This window comes from Neophocaena asiaeorientalis, unplaced genomic scaffold (assembly GCF_003031525.2).
Source record: "Neophocaena asiaeorientalis asiaeorientalis breed wild unplaced genomic scaffold, Neophocaena_asiaeorientalis_V1.1 scaffold70, whole genome shotgun sequence".
Taxonomy (NCBI): domain Eukaryota; kingdom Metazoa; phylum Chordata; class Mammalia; order Artiodactyla; family Phocoenidae; genus Neophocaena; species Neophocaena asiaeorientalis.
Genome location: NW_020175410.1, coordinates 11,412,278 through 11,431,568, shown reverse-complemented (window position 1 = coordinate 11,431,568; position 19,291 = coordinate 11,412,278). Strand labels below are relative to the sequence as shown.

General features: G+C 39.0%; 1 protein-coding gene across 2 annotated transcripts in view; it reads left to right on the top strand.

The window, feature by feature from the left end:
- The window catches only part of PPP1R9A (protein phosphatase 1 regulatory subunit 9A), a 306,866-nt gene that overhangs the window by 211,987 nt on the left and 75,588 nt on the right, over positions 1–19,291 (top strand). For both annotated transcript variants that reach the window (XM_024767116.1, XM_024767115.1), the window contains exon 7: positions 16,138–16,293. In XM_024767116.1, coding sequence (XP_024622884.1) covers positions 16,138–16,293 — 156 coding nt within the window. The remainder of the gene's footprint in view (positions 1–16,137; positions 16,294–19,291) is intronic.

Here is a 19,291-nt window from a genome sequence, read left to right as displayed (position 1 = left end):
CTTACTGTGGAGGTTTACCTGGTCTGATAAGGGCTCCATTTACTTTAAACTGATACTGATGCTAGTAAGGGTGGTGGTAAAAACTCTTAATTGATTTCTGGAATTCTGGTTTTTAAAGGGGTTTTTGAAAATTATTTTATTGACAGAGAACAAAATGTGCAGATCTTAAGTGTGTAATTTGATAATTTTTATTACTGTATATCCATATTTCACATATTAAAATCAACATTAATGAAGAATAATTTATATACAATAAAATGCACCAATTTCAAATGTGTTTAGGTTAACAGTGTGATGAATAACCACCACCACAATAAATATACAGAACATTTTCATCACCTCAGATAGTTCCCTTATAGAACTTTGCAGTCACTCTCAGCCCCAAAAAAGCATTCAGTCTGCTTTCTGACACTATAATTTTGTCAATCCTAGAATGTCATTTGAATGGAATCATAAAGTACATACTTTTTAATGTCTGGCTTCTTTCATATCTCTATCATAATGTCATACTTATCCTAAGTGTTCTCTATATTATGATTATACTGTAATTGGTGTTGCTTTGGGTTACAATAGAAAAAGCCCACGGCCCACCCAAAGTGGAATTCTAATTGAAGAACTCCATCGTAAAGCTAGAGCCCCATGGGCTACATTCCAGGTAGATTAACTACTCAAATGTGAAAAGCAAAACTAAAAAATTTAGAAGACTGTACAAGAATATCTTTAAGACTTCAGTGTAAGAAATGGTTCATTACGTTAAGGAACACTTAAGAAAAGCAAATCCATAAAGGAAACAATTGAGAAAATTGACATTAAGATTAAGAACTTTTATTCATCAAAAGAATGCCTTTGTGAAAGCAAAAAGACATACCAGAAGCTGGAAGAAAATATTTGAAAACTAAATAACTGAAAGAGAATTATCTAAAAAGTCCTCCATGAGCCAGTGGGAAAGACTGCTTATGGGCTATTGGCTTGAATAGTCATATCGTAGCAGAAGAAATCTCAGTGGCCAACGAATACATGAAAAGATGCCCAAACATATTAGGAATCAAAATGTAAACGTTAAAAACCAAAATGAAATACTATTTCCTACCTACTAAATTGATTTAAATCGGATATTTTAAGTTTTGGTGGGGATATGGAGTAAAAGGAGCTCTTATTCTCTGCAATAGGAGTATAAATAGGCCCATTCACTTTGAAAAACAATTTGGCATTATCTAGTAAAGTTGACTCAACAGTTATATTTCTTACTAAACACCTTAGTAAAATTCTTAAATTCATGAAGTGTAAGACATGTGTAATTATCATTCTTGTAATAGAAAAGAATTGGCTACAACTGACATTTCTATGAAGAAGAGAATGGGTAAATATACTGTAGTATATTCATTCAGTGGAACGATACACAGAAGTTGTTTTTGCAGTGCACAACAGTCAGAGGAATTTCAGAAGCATACCATTAAAAGGAGAAGGGCACAGAAGAATACATGATTCCATTTATATGAAGTTTAAAATCATGTAAAAATTAATGATACATTGTTTAGTCATTAAAAAAATATAGTAAAACTAAAGAACAACAAGAATAATAAAATTCAGCAGAATTATTCCGAAGGGCAGGCGAGTAAAATAGAATCAGGGAGGCACACAGAGAGGATTATAATTGAAATGTAGTGGTACTGCTCCTTTTCTTAAGTTGTTAGTTAATTGGTGGTGGTTACATCATTATTCATTATCCTTTTTGTATATTTCATAAATACTCTTTGTGTCAACTCAATATTTAATGAAGAAAACTAAAATCTGGCATGTCCAATTGCTTATGTTGAATAGTTATGTGGATATAAAGTGAATATGACATGATTCCTGCTCTCCAAGGACCTATAAAATGACTTGAGACTCTGTGTCTTAAAGTGGGACTCTCATAGTATTTCTTTAAGATTGCAGATTTCTCCACTCAGCCTCACACCTGCTGGAACAGAATATGCATTGTAAATAGCCTAGGGTAATGGGAGTTTGTGGGAAGGGTTAGATGCAATCAGAGCTGGAGTTGTCCAGTTTAAAGATGCCAGGAAAACTGATGTAAAGACTTTTGAGTCCTGGTATTGCAGACACTTCTCAAGAAGAAATTGCTTCCACAAACCACCAGATAACCATAATGAGGAAAGGAGTAAAATTATTCTCCCTCATAGGAAATTATAAGTTTGAGATTATATTTATTATTAATCTGTAGATAATCCATAGAAATACCATCAATAATATTTTTGTTGGTTTTACTTTTTTGTTTACTATAAATTCTGTAGCTGTAACTTCTGGTTCTATGTGATAATCAGCATTTTTGCAATCATATGAGTCAATTTTTATATGAATACACCATATTTTCCAAGATTCAGTTCGTTGTAAGATTAAAGAATTATTAAGATAATAATAACATGTGCTACTTGGTCAGTGCAGTTGTTCTCTTCTGCAGATTAAAGATTAAGGGAAATACAAATCTCTTAGTCTCTTCCCACAGTCCTGCTGGCATCAGAATAAGTGCTTCATTGTTTCCTTGGCAAGTAAAATGAAACTCAAGGAAGGCTGCCAATTTGAAATTGCAATGTGACATTTGAATACAGAGGTCTACTTTGGTCTATTGACTGTTTAGTTCTGGATCTCAGTGGGAAAAATAGGGATCACTGGTTCCCTCCTCATATAGAATATATTTATCAGAGATTTAAAGACAATGGCATTCATGTCTTAGTAAGTAGCTATAATTTATTAAGAGGAATTGAATTAGGAATATTGAGTCATAGAAAAATATACTTTATACTCCCAAGAAGCTTGCTATTTTGCTGTGGAAACAATAAATATATATGGTAAAGAATTTAAATCATTTTCAAGGCAATCTGTCAAAAGGCCAGATAACCATAGTATAAAAGAATCATCACAACAAAGGACATACAAAAGTAAAAGCATGAATTTGAGATTTGTGGTTTCAATTTTTATTTGCAAGAAGTTGTTTTTTGTTATTGTTTATTTGTTTTCTGTAACTAAGAAGCTGGGCCAATATTAGGTGTGCTCAAGAAATAAAAAGACCAGTTTACCTGCAGAGCTGAGTATATAGAAAGGAATAATGGTTGGAAAGTCTTTGAAAAGGTAAACTGAATAATATTGTAGGGACTTTAAAAATCAGCTGACTTTCTAGACATTTTTTCCATTAAATAATAATTGGGGTAAAGGGAAATAAGGTTTCTGTGCTTCATTTGAGCGGGTAAAATGTCAACACCAGAAGACTCTGATAAGTAAAAAAAAAAAATCAGGAAACAGTTCTCTCCAAGACTCTAACATTTCTGAGGCATTGACTGCCCTTTGTTCTAGACTATCTGTTCAAATGTTTATATAGATAACAGTCTTGGAAGATACAGGTAGACTTTCCCTCTCGAGCAAGGACAGTAATACTTACTGCCTGTTATGAAAGATGCAGGTTACCAGGCATGTCTGGGTGTCTCTACTGACATGGCTGCATGTTCAGGAATCCTCTGGCTCTCTTATCACTCTTTGGAAATTGTGGCTTGAGATACCAACACAAAAATCGTGATACAAAAATCAACTAGTATGAAGACCCATTCTGGGTTAGAAGAAGGTCTTGACCTTGTTCAGACAGCAGTTACAGGGATACATACTGACACTGAGCATGAAAGGAAGGAATTTGTCATTGTCATAGTCAAAACCCTGGTAAATCCTTAAAACTTTGGCTGGTTCACTGGGGAGATTAGAGGACAAGGAACATAATGCTAGTTAAGGAGAAATAGCAACAGTTGAGCTGCCTTTTGACTCAACCCCTCCTGCAGTTTATCATGCCAACTTTAGATTCACTCAGACAGTAAAACGTCGTGAAGCTTTTTGCAGTGGGTCTTGACTGCTATAAGGGAAGATTAGCCCTGTCGGGGAGATTTGTTTCAAATTGACAGACTCCTGTGGGAAACCATGGATGAATATTTGGGTCCTAACTGGTCTATAATGCTGATAAAAGTAACTCACCAGAGAATGAGACACTATTTTGTTCAAAACAATCTGGATAAATTCTTGCAGTCAGCATTACCACTTGAAAAACGTCCCCATCCCTTATGTTCACACTACACTTAATGACTGGACTCCAGATTGAGATGGACTCCATAACAGAGTCCCTGTTGTAGGAGTCAAGGACAAGGCTTCTGAGTCAAAAACTCCCTGAAGCTAGATTGGTTCTATCAGTAATGATGACTCACCCTGCATAGTGTTTTAGGTGGACCACAGACATTGGAAGTTTGGTTAAAACATATTAACCACTGCACTGCTCAAAACTGAAAATGCACTATTACTTATTACATGAAATTGAATGATTAAATCAACTGAATAATTGGAAATGAATTATTATGGCACCTTATTACAGGCACAGAGCTTCTCCCTGCCTCCGTGCCCCTTGATGTCCCCTCTCACTACCCTAACCTCAGCTGCTTTTAGGAGAAAGATGATGAGGGGTCAGGCTAAGGTAGATCTCTTTGTCCTCCAGAGAGATCAAATGCTATATGAACCCCTTGAATATACTGGGAAACTGGGAGGGGAGGCACTCAAACTTTATGGTTCTGTGGATGCTGGCTCACCAGTCAGCATCTCACCTGATCCCATAGTGAGAAAGAATATCCAGATTCAACTGATGTGGTTTGGGCAGAGTCCAAAGCAAGAAGGAAAGCTGGAGAGGCCTTTAAATGGTGGATGGGACCCTTTTGGCAGATGCAGTGTAAAGCTGTTATTCTTCCACTGCTAAATCTGCAGTGGAATTGATTTCTTATATGCCTGCAGTTTTTTGTGCCATTAGTGACAGTGGTGATTCTCCCACTCAAGGATTGCCACATATAGAGAAGTGATAGGATATGTAGATGACTCTCCCTGTTTTATTCCAGGTGGTCCAGTAGAAACAATATAGAATCACAGGAAGAGAAGGGTAAATCGCAGTTTATTTTAAACACTTAATGGCTGCCAGAATACTCAGGCCATTTCTCAACACAACACTGCATGCCTGATGCAGCAACCGAAGAAAGAGGAGATAGGGTAGCTATTAACCTCCTACTAAGCTCTTATGGAAACTGAATCTGAATGCTCGACCCATGGAGGCATTGTCACTCTCTGGTCTAATATTCTCAGTTTGATGTGGGTCAACTTGACCTCACTGACGAATAAGGTTGGAAGGGCCCAACAGACTTTGCTTGTCAAATGGAAATGATAGATTCAAGAAAGCTGCTAGCCTGGCCAAGCAGCATCTTAGATTTACATGAACGAGTAGCAGCTTTTTATTTGGGGGGAACTATCTGCAACTATCCTCCTGAAACAAGGCCTCTAGCTCAGTGAGGCCTTTGGTTCATAGAGGTTTCCTTAAATGCCTGGGCTTCTTTCACCAGTGGTTCAGCCAAGCTGTCCAATTCCACCTGCTTGGCTTTCCAACCTCAGCACTAGCTATGCAGACCCCAAAATGAACATGGTCACTTTGCTCACTGGGCAGAATTCAAGGTCATACTTATAACTCTGGCCAGTACTCCCCTTGATGAACCTTGTGATATTTTTACTGATTTTTGAGCTGCTGTCAACAGCCTGTTGGTCTGTCACTTGGAAAATTACAGATTAAAGTTTAGGATGGCAAACTACAGAAACAAATTGTGGCAATTGATCACACTCTTGAGACTTTTCATGAAGCTTAGGGGTAGTCATAAGAGGCCTTCGTGTATTAAAAGAAACACTGTAATTATCAGATCATGTAGCCCTCAGATGACATTAGAAGTGAGGCTGTTCTTAGTTAATCGGGGTTGCTTTCCTGGGGGATAGCTGACTTTTTATTTATATGCAATTTATATGCAATTATTCTTAGGTTTGGAGTCATTTAATTAGATAAGGTGGTTCAAAATTTGTTCCAAACTTTAGGTGATGTTATCAATGACACCACCTCTATCCTGGAAGGCATTCAGGTTGACCTCAACTCACTGGCCAGTGGTGGGTGATAGAATCGCCCTGAACCCTAGATTTCCTCCTGTGGTCCAATGCCTAGTCTGTGCAATCACTGATACCTCCTGCTGTATCTGGATTAATACCTTAGACCAAGTGGAAAACTCAGTGAAGAAGCTTAAGGAGAAAGCTACCTGGATTTCTAAGGTAACCCCTGATCGTTTATGGGATTTGTTTAGCCAGTAGAGTCTGGAAGCCTGGGAAGTATGGTTGATCTCAGTACTGCAAGTTGGGCTCATTCTGCTGTTTGGAGTTCTTTTAATAGTAGTTTTAATTATATGCTGTGAGACAGACTGAACAGTTTTGGTCCTAGCCAGTCTTGGTCACACGTATCATTGTAGTCAAGGGAATGTCATACTCACGGAAAAATTCACCAGTTGTCAAGATAGTGTAGAAATGAGGGTGGATATTGTTGGGAGACAATTCCCCCATGGCTCTCTCACTTCTCTGCATGTCTTGTGAGCAGAGGCATGTTGGCCTTTGTTTCAGATTATTTTTTCAATGATATTTGTATAATGAACAACCTTGGAAAATAGAGATAGTATCTCTCTTCAGGGTAGGTGACAGACTTGCTTACCACCTATTATAAAAAATTTGAGTTTCCTAAGCTCAGAATTCTTAACAAAAGAGTTTTATGGTCACAGCTGCTGCTTCATTTTTAGACCATGACAGTATCCTGGATTTGAACTTTGTTTGGAAGCCATTTCTTAATTTTAGAATCAAGACTTTCAGAACCATCAAGTCTTGGTTCCTTTCTGTTCAACAGTCCTCTCAATTGATCTCTGTTTGTCATATTTTAGTAGAAGCAGCAGGAAGAAATCAGGCAGCGCCTTCAGCACTTTGTTTGGAAATCTACTTCCCTGGCTCACTCAGTTCAGTAGGGATATTTCCTACATTTTCCTTACAGAAGGTGGTAATGTGGCAAAGCTTTCTGCCACTACACAGCAAGGATCCCCCTTCCAGATCTCCACTTACAGTCTTTTCAAGGCAATTTAGGCTGCTTTAGCATACTCTTCAAAATTCTTCCTGCCAGGACTTCCCTGTTGGCGCAGTGGTTGAGAGTCCGCCTGCCGATGCAGGGGACACGGGTTCGTGCCCCGGTCTGGGAGAATCCCACATGCAGCGGAGCTGCTGGGCCCGTGGGCCATGGCCACTGGGCCTGCGCGTCCGGAGCCTGTGTTCTGCAACGGGAGAGGCCACAGCAGTGAGAGGCCCGCGTACCACAAAAAAAAAAAAAAAATTCTTCCTGCCAGCCTTCATTCACTGCCTGTTTCCAGACTTCCCTGTTTTTCTATATTTGTTATGGCAGTACCCCCTTTCTATTGCTCTATAACAAATTACCACCAAAACTCAGCAACTTAAAATAAGAAGTATTCACGTATTACAGTATCTGTGGGTCAGTTTACCTGGATACCTCTGACTCAAGATCTCTTGCAAGGCCAAAAATAAGGTTTCAGCCAGAGGTGCAGTCATATACACGCTCAACTGGAGGAAGATCTGCTTCCAAGCTCACTCACAGATGTTGGCAGAAGGCAGGAGATCTACTTCCAAGCTCCCTCATGTGCCTTTTGGCAAGCCTCAGGTCCTTGCTGGCTATTGGCCAGAAACATCAGTTCCTTGTGATGTGCACCTCTCCATGGGGCCACATACAACATGGTGGCTTGTTTTTGAAGAGCAAGAAGACAAAAGAGACGCCAGTCACAGTTTTTTGTAAACTAATTTTAGAAGTGACACCCCATCACTTTTGTTGTATTGTGCTTGTTAGAAGTGAGTCTGTAGGAACTTGCCTGGTGGCGCAGTGGTTAAGAATCTGCCTGCCAATGCAGGGGACATGGGTTCAAGCCCTGGTCTGGGAAGATCCCACATGCCACAGAGCAACCAAGCCTGTGCACCACAACTACTGAGCCTGCGCTCTACAGCCCATGAGCCACAACTGTTGAGCCCATGTGCCACAACTACTGAAGCCCATGCATCTAGAGCCCGTGCTCTGCAACAAGAGAAGCCACCACAATGAGAAGACCACGCACCGCAACGAAGAGTAGTCCCAGCTCGCCGCAGCTAGAGAAAGCCCACGTGCAGCAACAAAGATCCAATGCAGCCAAAACTAAAAAATAAATTAATTAAAAAAAAAAGAAGTGAGTCTGTAGATCCAGTCCACATTCAAGGGAAAGGATTATACGAGAGCATGATTGCCCAGGAAGAAGGGATCATTAGGGGTCATTTTAGAGCTTTCCTACCAGAGTGGTAAAGAGAGTCCCTGCTTTTGAGGAGTATACTTTTGAAAAGGAAGGGAGAAAAAAACTAAAAAAAAAACTTTAAAACTCCGTAACATCTAATTCTGATTTTTGGATGGTCTACCACAATTGCTGTAACAATTTTAAGAAGGGAAAAGTGTATTTGAATTGTTACAGAGGATTTTATAGGCAAATCTTATATCTATTTGGTCAGAATTTTAGGAAGAATAATTTGCCAGCAGTATTATCAGTGACCTGAGGCGCTGAGCATCTGAAGGCAGGGAACACAAGAGGCCTTATGAGTAATCAAGATAGAGATTTTAGATGTTTCTTGATTTGGCGACTAGACAGTAAGAATGGAGTGAAATGTCAGAAAACATTCTGAGAACAAAGACTGACAAGAAAATTTTGAATGACTTGATAAATGAGAGAAATGAATATATATCTTGGGCTATCATGTTGGATGTTTTACATATTTTATTTCTTTGAATCCTCTCAATACCTATGAGATTGGTATCTTTTGAATCATTTTATAGAAGAGGAGATCACGGAAGATACAAGCCAAATGATTTGCCCACTATCATACAGCTGTGACATTGTTTTTTCTCTTTTGGGGCCCTGGTCTCTCCAGCCCCAAGTCATGCTCTTCTTTTGTTGTACTGTTCTGTGGCATTGTCCTGGAGAAACGAGGGACAGTGAAAATAATCGTAGTCATAAAGTCATCTTGTCATTTAGCATATTCTAGGCACTATGATCAATACTTTGAATATATCACTACTAGAAGTTCTCCCAACCACCTTATGAAGAAGGTGCTGTTATTCCCAGTGATGTGAAAAGGGACTAAGTAGCCCAACACTACAAAATCAGGACACACAGAAGTCAACTGACCGAAAATGGAAAGAGAGATGCCTTTGCAGAGAAGGGGATGCTTTTGCTGAAAGCCATCTGGATGGTTGGCACAGACTTAGGAATTTTAAACATTAAAGTGTTAGTTTGAGGTCTTTCTCCTCCAGAGAAAAAGCAACTCTCTTCTGTTCTCACACAGAACTGAGTCTGAAAATATATATAACCAAATTCAATTCCAGTAAACAAATTCCAACAAAAACTGCGTAATTAAGGCTATTTTTATGATTAGCACCATTTAGTTTCCCTGAATTTACCAGAACAAACATTGCTGCAGCAAAAATTACTGCTAATGGTTGAACCTAACAACAAGAGAAAATCCCCAAAAGGGTCATTTAGGCCCCAGCTGCAGCTGTGCTTCACTGTATTTCTTACTTGAAAGCTGAGAATTAACAGGAAAATCGGGCTCTACTGTGCTGTGCAGATGTGACTAAAACTGTATTAATTCACTCAGCAAACATTTGTTCAGTGCCTACTGTATGCCAAGCAGTGTGCTAGCCACACTGGGATCACAGGGATAGATTACTCCTGGCATTCTCAGGGAATCTACAGTTGAAAGAAGTTGTTGGGAGGAGGCAGATATAAAAACAGCCAAGCTTCCTGAGTGACAGAAGGCATGCCATGGAAACATAAAGGAGTGAGTTAGAAGAGTCTTATGCCAGCAGCTTCACGGGATGTGCTAAGTAGATGGATATTCATCTTGGACCACTGGGGCAGGAGGGGAGTCGATCAGTGAGGGGAACAGAGGCCTGGAAGTTTGCTTGGCCTTGGGTAGAAGCTGGTACCTACTCCAAAACTGGGAATACAGGAAGAGGAGCAGGTTTAGGGAAAGGAGAAGTTTTACTTTAGAAATGACCAGTTTGCTTTTTTTATTTATTTATTTATTTATTTATTTTTTGCGGTATGTGGGCCTCTCACCGCCGCGGCCTCTCCCGCTGCAGAACACAGGCTCCAGACGCGCAGGCCCAGCGGCCATGGCTCACGGGCCCAGCTGCTACGCAGCACGCGGGATCCTCCTGGACTAGGGCACGAACCCGTGTCCCCTGCATCGGCAGGCAGACCCCCAACCCCTGCGCCACCAGGGAAGCCCGACCAGTTTGCTTTTAAAAGATTCATGTGGCAAAGTCTTCTAGGATATTATATTTATGAGACCAAAAGTTAGCAGATGTCTGGTTACAAGATTTGATGAAGGCTTTAGCCTGTTGCTGTTGTAGTATAAGTACTGCAGCAGCAGCAGCAGCAGTGCTCACTTATTTTGAGCATTGCCATGTTCCTGACCTTGTGTTGAACACTCTATAGGTACCATCTAACTTAATGTCATGACAACCTTGTTATACTAAGGAACTATTTTTATCCTCGTTTTATAGATGAGGAAATTGAAACTTAGATCTGAAAACTAACTTTACCAATATCAAGAGCCGGGATTTGAACCCAGGCCTACGTGACTTCAAAACCAAGATGCTTTAATTGGTCACCACTTAACTCACCACTATAACATATACTGTCTGTTCCTTCTGTAAAACCTACACTGAGATCTACAGCCCTCCTGAGTATTCAAGGCTCTAATATGTCTACATGCTTCTGGTCCTACCAGAACCACCAGAAGAGGCAGAACCTGTCAGTTGTACTTAACATTGTAATTTTGTATTTTAATAAAATATTAAATGCCCCAATAGCATATGAGTATAAAGGAAATCGTGTCTATGAAAGCAGATACAATGCTTTGCAAAGATTCAGTGAAGACTGGTAGCTCAAGAAAATTAGATGTGAGAAGGAAACGTAAAAGAGAAAAACCATAAAAACCTAGAGGACCTTAGCACTCATTTTGCCCTGCAAGAATCTTTTTCATCCTTTTTTTTTTTTCTGCACACGGGCCTCTCACTGTTGTGACCTCTCCCGTTGCGGAGCACAGGCTCCTGACGCACAGGCTCAGCGGCCATGGCTCACGGGCCCAGCCGCTCCGCGGCATGTGGGATCTTCCTGGACCAGGGCACGAACTCATGTCCCTTGCATCGGCAGGCGGACTCTCAACCACTGCGCCACCAGGGAAGCCCTTTTTCATCCATTTTAAGACACTGCATTAATTCTATAGATTATATGCTCTGGTTCTGGTTTATATAAGAAAAAGTGCATGAAACATCAGTCAGCATACCTGTGAGCCAAACCTTTTGAAGGGGACTTCTATGAGCTTGCCCAGGGTGAGCATATTATGAGAGAAAAGAAGAGGACAGGAACTTTGGAGCTCATTGCAGGCAGGTGCAAGTCTTCAAAGTGAACTGAATGATAACGTTCAAAGATGTGGAGGGTGAATTTCAACACCACAGGATTATGCACCAGGGTTTTTGGTTGGAGAAAAATGAAAGGACTGTATTTCCATCTTTTTTTTTTTTTTTTTACAAAGCTTTAGTTCTGTAGACTGTAAGCAGGATAGCATAGAAGAAAGAGCATGGGCTTTGGAATATGTTAGATGTGTAGCTTCAGCAACATAACTAATTGACCTTGGGCAAAGTCTCTGAACCTCAGTTTCCTCAAGTTAACACGGTACAGTAATACCTATATCAGTTAGTTTTTTAAGGAAGGTACAGTGGTGGGCACATAGTAAGTTACAAAACAATCACTATTCTTTTTTTGACCCTTTTTGGGAAGCCATTAAAGAGTATGAGATATTAATCAAGAAAGTAGACAAGAAGATGAAAAGGCAAGAACTATTCTTGCCTCATTTAAAGTGGATTTGCAGGTTGGGACGAAGAACTTTCAAGAGTCTCTGTTTACTTGAAAGATGCTGAATCTTTTCAGAATAAAGAGATAAAGAGAAGGACCTGGATACCACTGGAAATACTTTGTTGTAGCAACTTTTGGGGGGTACAACGTTGTCTGTCTTCCTCTGTAAATGTCAGATTCAGTCCAATTTAATTTTGAGGTTTATGAAATTCTGCTAACATATCATTCCGTGTAATTTATTTTATTTGCAGATTACCATAAAAATAATGTCCATTTTCCACAAAGATAAAAGAATCAGAAGAACACATATTCTAAGTCTACCAAATGTAACTTTTTAACTTCCAGGTGTTTATGAGGTTCTGTAGTAAATGCACCCTTTATTCTAAAGCCTATTTAGGATGGGATTGGTAAATGATCTGCGAGAGAGAATGGCAATATAATGTTTTTAAACGCCCTATCCAGAGTCTCTAGTAAGTAATAAGTAGAACCAAGACAGTAAAATATACATTTTGTTCTCAGGATGCTTATGAGACTAATTGGAAACAGAAAACATTAGTAAATGGAAAGATGAAATGAGAGATAAAAAATTTTAGCAGATTGCAGGTGATTTGGGTGTTGAGGAGAGAGACCGGTAGAGTAAAAAAAATAAAAGAATCAAAAGAATTATTAATAACTTACATTTATGGAGATAATTTTGATGACTCAAATGGGTAACAAAGCCAGAATTATACTTAGAGGTAAGAATTGTATATATTGTACAACCCTTATCCTGTTAGTCACTAAAAGGAGCGTTAAAAAAATAAATGTGATAGAATGCTGCCTTCTCATCAAATGACTTTACAGTGCATGTTCTGGATATTATTGAAAACTTCCTTAGCAGGTTATAGATATTACCAAGTAAATGAATTGGCGTTCTTGGATTTATTCTTTTAAAAATGTTTGTTGGGCTTCCCTGGTGGCGCAGTGGTTGAGAGTCTGCCTGCCGATGCAGGGGACATGGGTTCGTGCCCCGGTCCGGGAGGATCCCACATGCCACGGAGCGGCTGGGCCCGTGAGCCATGGCCGCTGAGTCTGTGCATCCGGAGCCTGTGCTCCGCAACGGGAGAGGCCACAACAGTGAGAGGCCCGCGTACAGCAAAAAAAAAAAAAAATGTTTGTTAAGATCCTGTTACAGGTTAGGCCCCCTCATAGGCACATGCTTATGTTCATTCCCTTAGATATGGTGAAGAAGTATCTATTTTCAAGCTGGCAAAGGGAAATCAAATTGTTCATTTCAACTCTTATGTTTAAAATGTGCTGCATTGTCATCAGACTTTAAATTTAACTTAAGATTTTATTGAGTCATTCATGATAGTCATCAAATTGATCTGATATAGAAGTGAATTTTATGTACCTGGCTTAGGCCTTCATAATAAACACCTGGCTTTGCTGCTAGTTGTAACTATAGGGTCAGAAACAAGCACAGAGTTTTATCTCTCAATCAAAACTTCCATCAGGTTATCTTGAGATTGTGCACTTTGCCAGCCTTGCTACCTTTCTATTAATAACATCACTGGGATTCATAAAGTACCTATTAGTTCTAAAAGTATGTATGAATAGGAGATGAATTAATTTACAAAATATCACACAAAAAAAATACCAAGTCTGGAATTAAGAGTCCTTTTAAGGTTTATAGGAACTAATCATACCACGAATGGAAGCTATCTGGAACCAACCAGCCCCACTGTTCAGCTACCTTGCCCTGCCAGTGCCAAAGACACTTAGAATGGTATTTCCAGTTTAGACATTTTCAGACTGGTTTCTTTCTTTCTCTTTTATTTTACATTTGGTAGTATATATAAGTCCATGCCACTCTCTCACTTTGTCCCAGCTTACCCTTCCCCCTCCCTATGTCCTCAAGTCCATTCTCTAGTAGGTCTGTGTCTTTATTCCTGTCCTGCCCCTCCTACTGAACACTGACAGAAGACTTCAGACCTTTCTTTCTTTCTTTTTTTAAAATTTTATTTATTTTTGGCTGCATTGGGTCTGCGACATGTGGGATCTTCCCGGACCAGAGATCCAACCCGTGTCCCCTGCATTGCCAGGCAGATTCTTAACCACTGCTCCACCAGGGAATTCCCTTCAGATTGGTTTCTAAAGACCCCTAGGGTTCCAGGTGCTGATGAGCTATATAGTATAAAGGTGGAGGCCAGGACTTTCCTGGTGGTTGAGAATCTGCCTGCCAATGCAGGGGACACGGGTTCGAGCCCTGGTACGGGAAGATCCCACGTGATGCGGAGCAGCTAAGCCCGTGTGCCACAACTACTGAGCCTGCGCTGTAGAGCCTCTGAGCCACAACTACTGAAGCGCCATGTGCCACAGCTACTGAAGCCCACACACCTAGAGCCCGTGCTCCACAAGAGAAGCCTCCGCAATGAGAAGCCTGCGCACCACAACGAAGAGTAGTCCCCACTCACCACAACTAGAGAAAGCCTGCACACAGCAACAAGGACGCAACACAGCCAAAAATAAAAAAAATTAAAAGAAAAAAAGATGGAGGCCATCCACCTCTTTCCCTTTCAGTCAAAGCATCGCTGATTATATTAGGGCTGTGCGGGGGAAGGGGGTTTCTAACTAACATGTAACCAGTTTGCAAAATCACTGCTCTGTATGAAATATCCTGACCTTACTTCTATACACAAATGCCACCAAAGTCAAAGTCTTCATGCTTATAGTCTCTGTGTGTGGAAAAAGAGTCTGAGGATGCTGAGGCATCCTTTGTTTGTTCATCGTGGTCAATGCCCGCCAGATTCCTTAATAGAAATTGTATCTACTTCTGGACACCACAATTTAAGAGAAAATACCGAGAGCTTGGAGAGAAGTCAGAGTACAGACGCAAAGACAATTACAGAGAATGAGACCTACGAGGAAACTAGAATTATTTTACTTTGAAAGAGAGAAGTCAGAACGGCAATTCATTAATGGTCTTCCAGAAATTAGGAATTATTACGTTGAGGTTAAGGATTGGATTTCCTTCATGTGCAAACATAGTCAAGTAAATACAGTTTCAGGTTTAGCAAGAAGAATATAGTGTAGAACCAAAAGAAAAAATAACAGTAAGATGCTAAGCCTCTTTAATCAAAGGAATAGATCACTCAGTACACTATGAAATTTTTTTTAAAGGCAGTATGAATCCCTAACTGTTTTGTGTATTAAATGTAATACTACCTGAAGGAACAAGGGTGAATTAAATGAACTTTGTTTTTCAACACTGTGACTCAGTGATTTACCTTTAAATTATATCAGACGGTATAGATTTCAAACAATTATTTTGAATTAGAGTCTCATAGCCTGATGCTGCCAGGAGAGGAGCTACTTTCTAATAATGTTAAGGAACTTAGTTGTGAGGAGGAATATTTATTCCAAGGGTCATGAACTCATATACCTACAGGGGCCCATGGGTATCACGAAGGAGTGATGCTAACAGCTTAGAATAATGAATTATGGAAGTTATGGTGTATTAGAAAGTGTACCTGTGTAAAGGGACAACAACTGCTGACTCTGGCCAGTGGTTATCATGTCGTTATGCGCCTATATTGCCAGATCTTTGGCTTTCTCAAGAAAAACTGGAAATCTAGAATAGGTGAAAGTTTTTAACATTGCCAAAATGCTGAGATTTATTAAAGTAGTACTGTTTAGGCAAAGCAATACACCTGTGTGGGCTGTAAGTTAGAAACCTTTGGTTAATTCTTTAGGTCACTAGTTAACCACCACGTTAGTTAGACAAACAAATGAAACAGAGCTGATTAAACTCTAAAACTTAGGAGAATCAATCTACTAAACCTTTGTAAGGCTTAATTAAGGTCCTTTCCAACTCGATGAATCTTTTGGTCTCCCCTTCCTTCTTCCCTGCTGTCAATATTGGGTGACTTATTCATTATAGGTGTTGGGAATTTAAAGGAATTACTTATTTCCCTTAGCAACATAATTTTATTTAGTAAAAAACATCAAACACTTTGATTTAAAATAAAGGTTTTGTTGCTTTACTAAAGGTACTGCTGATGCTCTTAGATTTTTAGAAATGCACTTATAAATGGCATAGACATGTCACTTTGGATCTTTGAACTAACATTTGTTTGTAACATTGGCTGAATGAGGCATGCTTGACTCAAAAGCCTACTTACACTTTTACCATTTGGTGACATATTTTATTTCTCTTTTATAAAATATTTTAAAATAACCCACCTCCACATGGGTAAGGACAGCTGGATTTCTGAAATCCCCTTCCTTTCAGACAGGAGAATATGCCACAGATGAAGAGGAGGATGAGGTAGGACCTGTTCTTCCTGGCAGTGACATCGCCATTGAAGTCTTCGAGCTGCCTGAGAATGAGGACATGTTTTCCCCATCAGACCTGGACACAAGCAAGCTCAGTCACAAGTTCAAAGAGGTAAGTTGCTGATCTGCAAAGTATTTTTCTATAGCTGTCCATTTCATTATTAAGTATATATATTTGTTTGAAAAGTGTATTAAGAATAATCAGTTTTTTAAAGAAAGCCTTTCAATAACAGATTGTCCTGAATCTCATTGAATTTCAAGGCAAAAGTTAAGATCTCATTCCACTGTCATTAATTTAAATGCTTGTTATTTGTCATAGTGACAGTTTTTAACTTGTCTGTTCCATAGTTGCAAGCTATAGCTTAAATTTGCAGTTTTTGTGTCAAGGTTATATTTGTAAAGCTTTATGAAAGTTTTGGAACCTGGCTTTCCTCGAAGGCAGTGATTTCTAAAAAGGCTTTTGTTTTTCTTTTCCTTAAATAGACAAGGTTCCAACAGGGATCAGATGACATTCCCAAGTGGTTTAACTGAAGAAAGTTTAATGAATGAACTTTGAGTAGAGTTAAAAGAACTACCAAGGGATGGTGCAGTGTAGAGGGACCGGCCACAGGGGAAGTTGTTACCATCTTTTGGCTTAATGGGTAAAGAGGGAAAGAGATTACCTTTTTTTGAAGGAGGGCCATTCAACATCTGCAGTTTTGTAAGATGCAACCACTGCTAAAAACTACATCCTGGGGGTAAGGGTGATAATATACCAAGACCCTTCTGTCCTCTTGTTGATGCCTCCCATCAGCCTAACCCAGGCAGGGGAGCCTGGGAGATTCAGTCTTGAAATCTGAAGAGATTAGCCTCCTGAGGCAGGAGCTGTCAGAAAAGGGCCAGGAATGGATCCTGAGGGGGCGAATGCAGATAACCACAAAAACTCTTCTTCCAAATGAACTTCTCAGACCCCCAACTTGTAAAACAGAAACAGTGATGAATGGGTCCACAAGCATTTTATTCTTCATTGCTGTGTGGAACATCCTCCGTTGTTGGAAACAAGTATGTCATTATTTACAGCCTGCCCACAATAACCCTGAAGCACTGAGACTTGAAAACCATTGTTTTGTGGTTGCAAGTCTCTTAGGGACTTGACCACTTGGAAAATATATTCTCCTATTCATGAAAAACAAGGGTTATAATTGCAGATTTATAATTTATAAATTTATTTATAATTTTGATGTATTATAAACAGGTCAATTTTATATGTTCTCATGTTTTACCTAATACACCTAGTACATTGACTTACCTTTTTAATTCCCTATGACAAATTTATAGTAGTGAGACCAGTGTCAAAGTGAATGTACTTTTCAAATGTAAGTTTTTATTAAATAAAACAACTTATGTTCACTATAGAGTTTTAGAAAATACAGATTTGTATAAATGCCAAAAAATCATTCCTAATCCCAGTATTGTGGTATTTGGGATTGTAGGATGTATACTGTGTTAAATTCCTGCTCTTGATACTTAAAAGTGTATTATTAGGATTTTCCCATGTCATCAAATATCTTTCCATAAATGATGCTTATTTACTGTTTCATCTTATGGATCTTATATAATTTACTTAATTCTTTGCTTTGGAACATATCCTTTGTTTCCAGGTCTTTTTAAATTATTAAAAGTAATGTTGCAATAAATATTGCAATAAATTATCCTTAGGATAATTTCTTACAGTGGAATTATTAGATCAAAGAATATGAATATTTTGGGGACTTGTACTTAATGCCAAGTTGCCACCAGAATGGCTTTTCTTGGTAATATAGAAATTTATTGATGTCACCCAGTGGTTTCGAGTGCCCATTTCTCTTCCACATATTGTTATTAGTCAGGTTGAACCATTTCCATTTATATAGTTCACAGAGTCCTTGAGGCAAAATACATGGGTTTTTCAGATGATTTATGACTATTCCTAGTTCTAAATCAGATACAAACGTCTCAGTGACAATGAAGTACACTATTATATAATGATTAGAATTCTCTTATAGTAGAAGTAGCAATGCCTATCTTAGGACCATTTCTTATAAAGTCTTTCTAGATTAACTGATATCTTCAAACCAAAGAAAAATGCAGAAAAAGAAAGTTCTTCTGCAGGAAGTGACTGAGTGGGAGGAAGTGGTATAATCTGTTTCTCTTTGGCTCTGAATTGGCCCAATAATACATATTATCTGAAGAGTAGATGAACTATTTGTTCTTTAAGAAATCTTCCTTGAGAAAAGACAGTCTCTTCAATAAGTATTGCTGGGAAAACTGGACAGCTACATGTAAAAGAATGAAATTAGAACACTCCCTAACACCATACACAAAAATAAACTCGAAATGGTTTGAAGACCTAAATGTAAGAGCAGACACTATAAAACTCTTAGATGAAAACATAGGAAGAACACTCTTTGACATAAATCACAGCAAGATCCTTTTTGACCCACCTCCTAGAGTAGTGGAAATAAAAACAAAAATAAACAAATGGGACCTAATGAAACTTAAAAGCTTTTGCACAGCAAAGGAAACTATAAACAAGATGAAAAGACAACCCTCAGAATGGGAGAAAATATTTGCAAGCGAATCAATGGGCAAAGGATTAACCTCCAAAATATATAAAAAGCTTATACAGCTCAATAACAAGAAAACAAACAACCCAATCAAAAAATGGGCAGAAGACCTAAATAGACATTTCTCCAAGGAAGACATACAGATGGCCAAGAAGCACATGAAAAGCTGCTCAATATCACTAATTATTAGAGAAATGCAAATCAAAACTACAATGAGGTATCACCTCACACCAGTTAGAATGGGCATCATCAGAAAATCTACAAACAACAAATGCTGGAGAGGGTGCAGAGAAAAGGGAAAACTCTTGCACTGTTGGTGGAAATGTATATTGATACAGCCACTATGGAGAACAGTATGGAGGTTCCTTAAAAAACTAAAAATAGAATTACCATATGACCCAGCAATCCCACTACTGGGCATATACCCAGAGAAAACCATAATTTTAAAAGACACATGCACCCCAGTGTTCATCACAGCACTATTTACAATAGCCAGGTCATGGAAGCAACCTAAATGCCCATCGA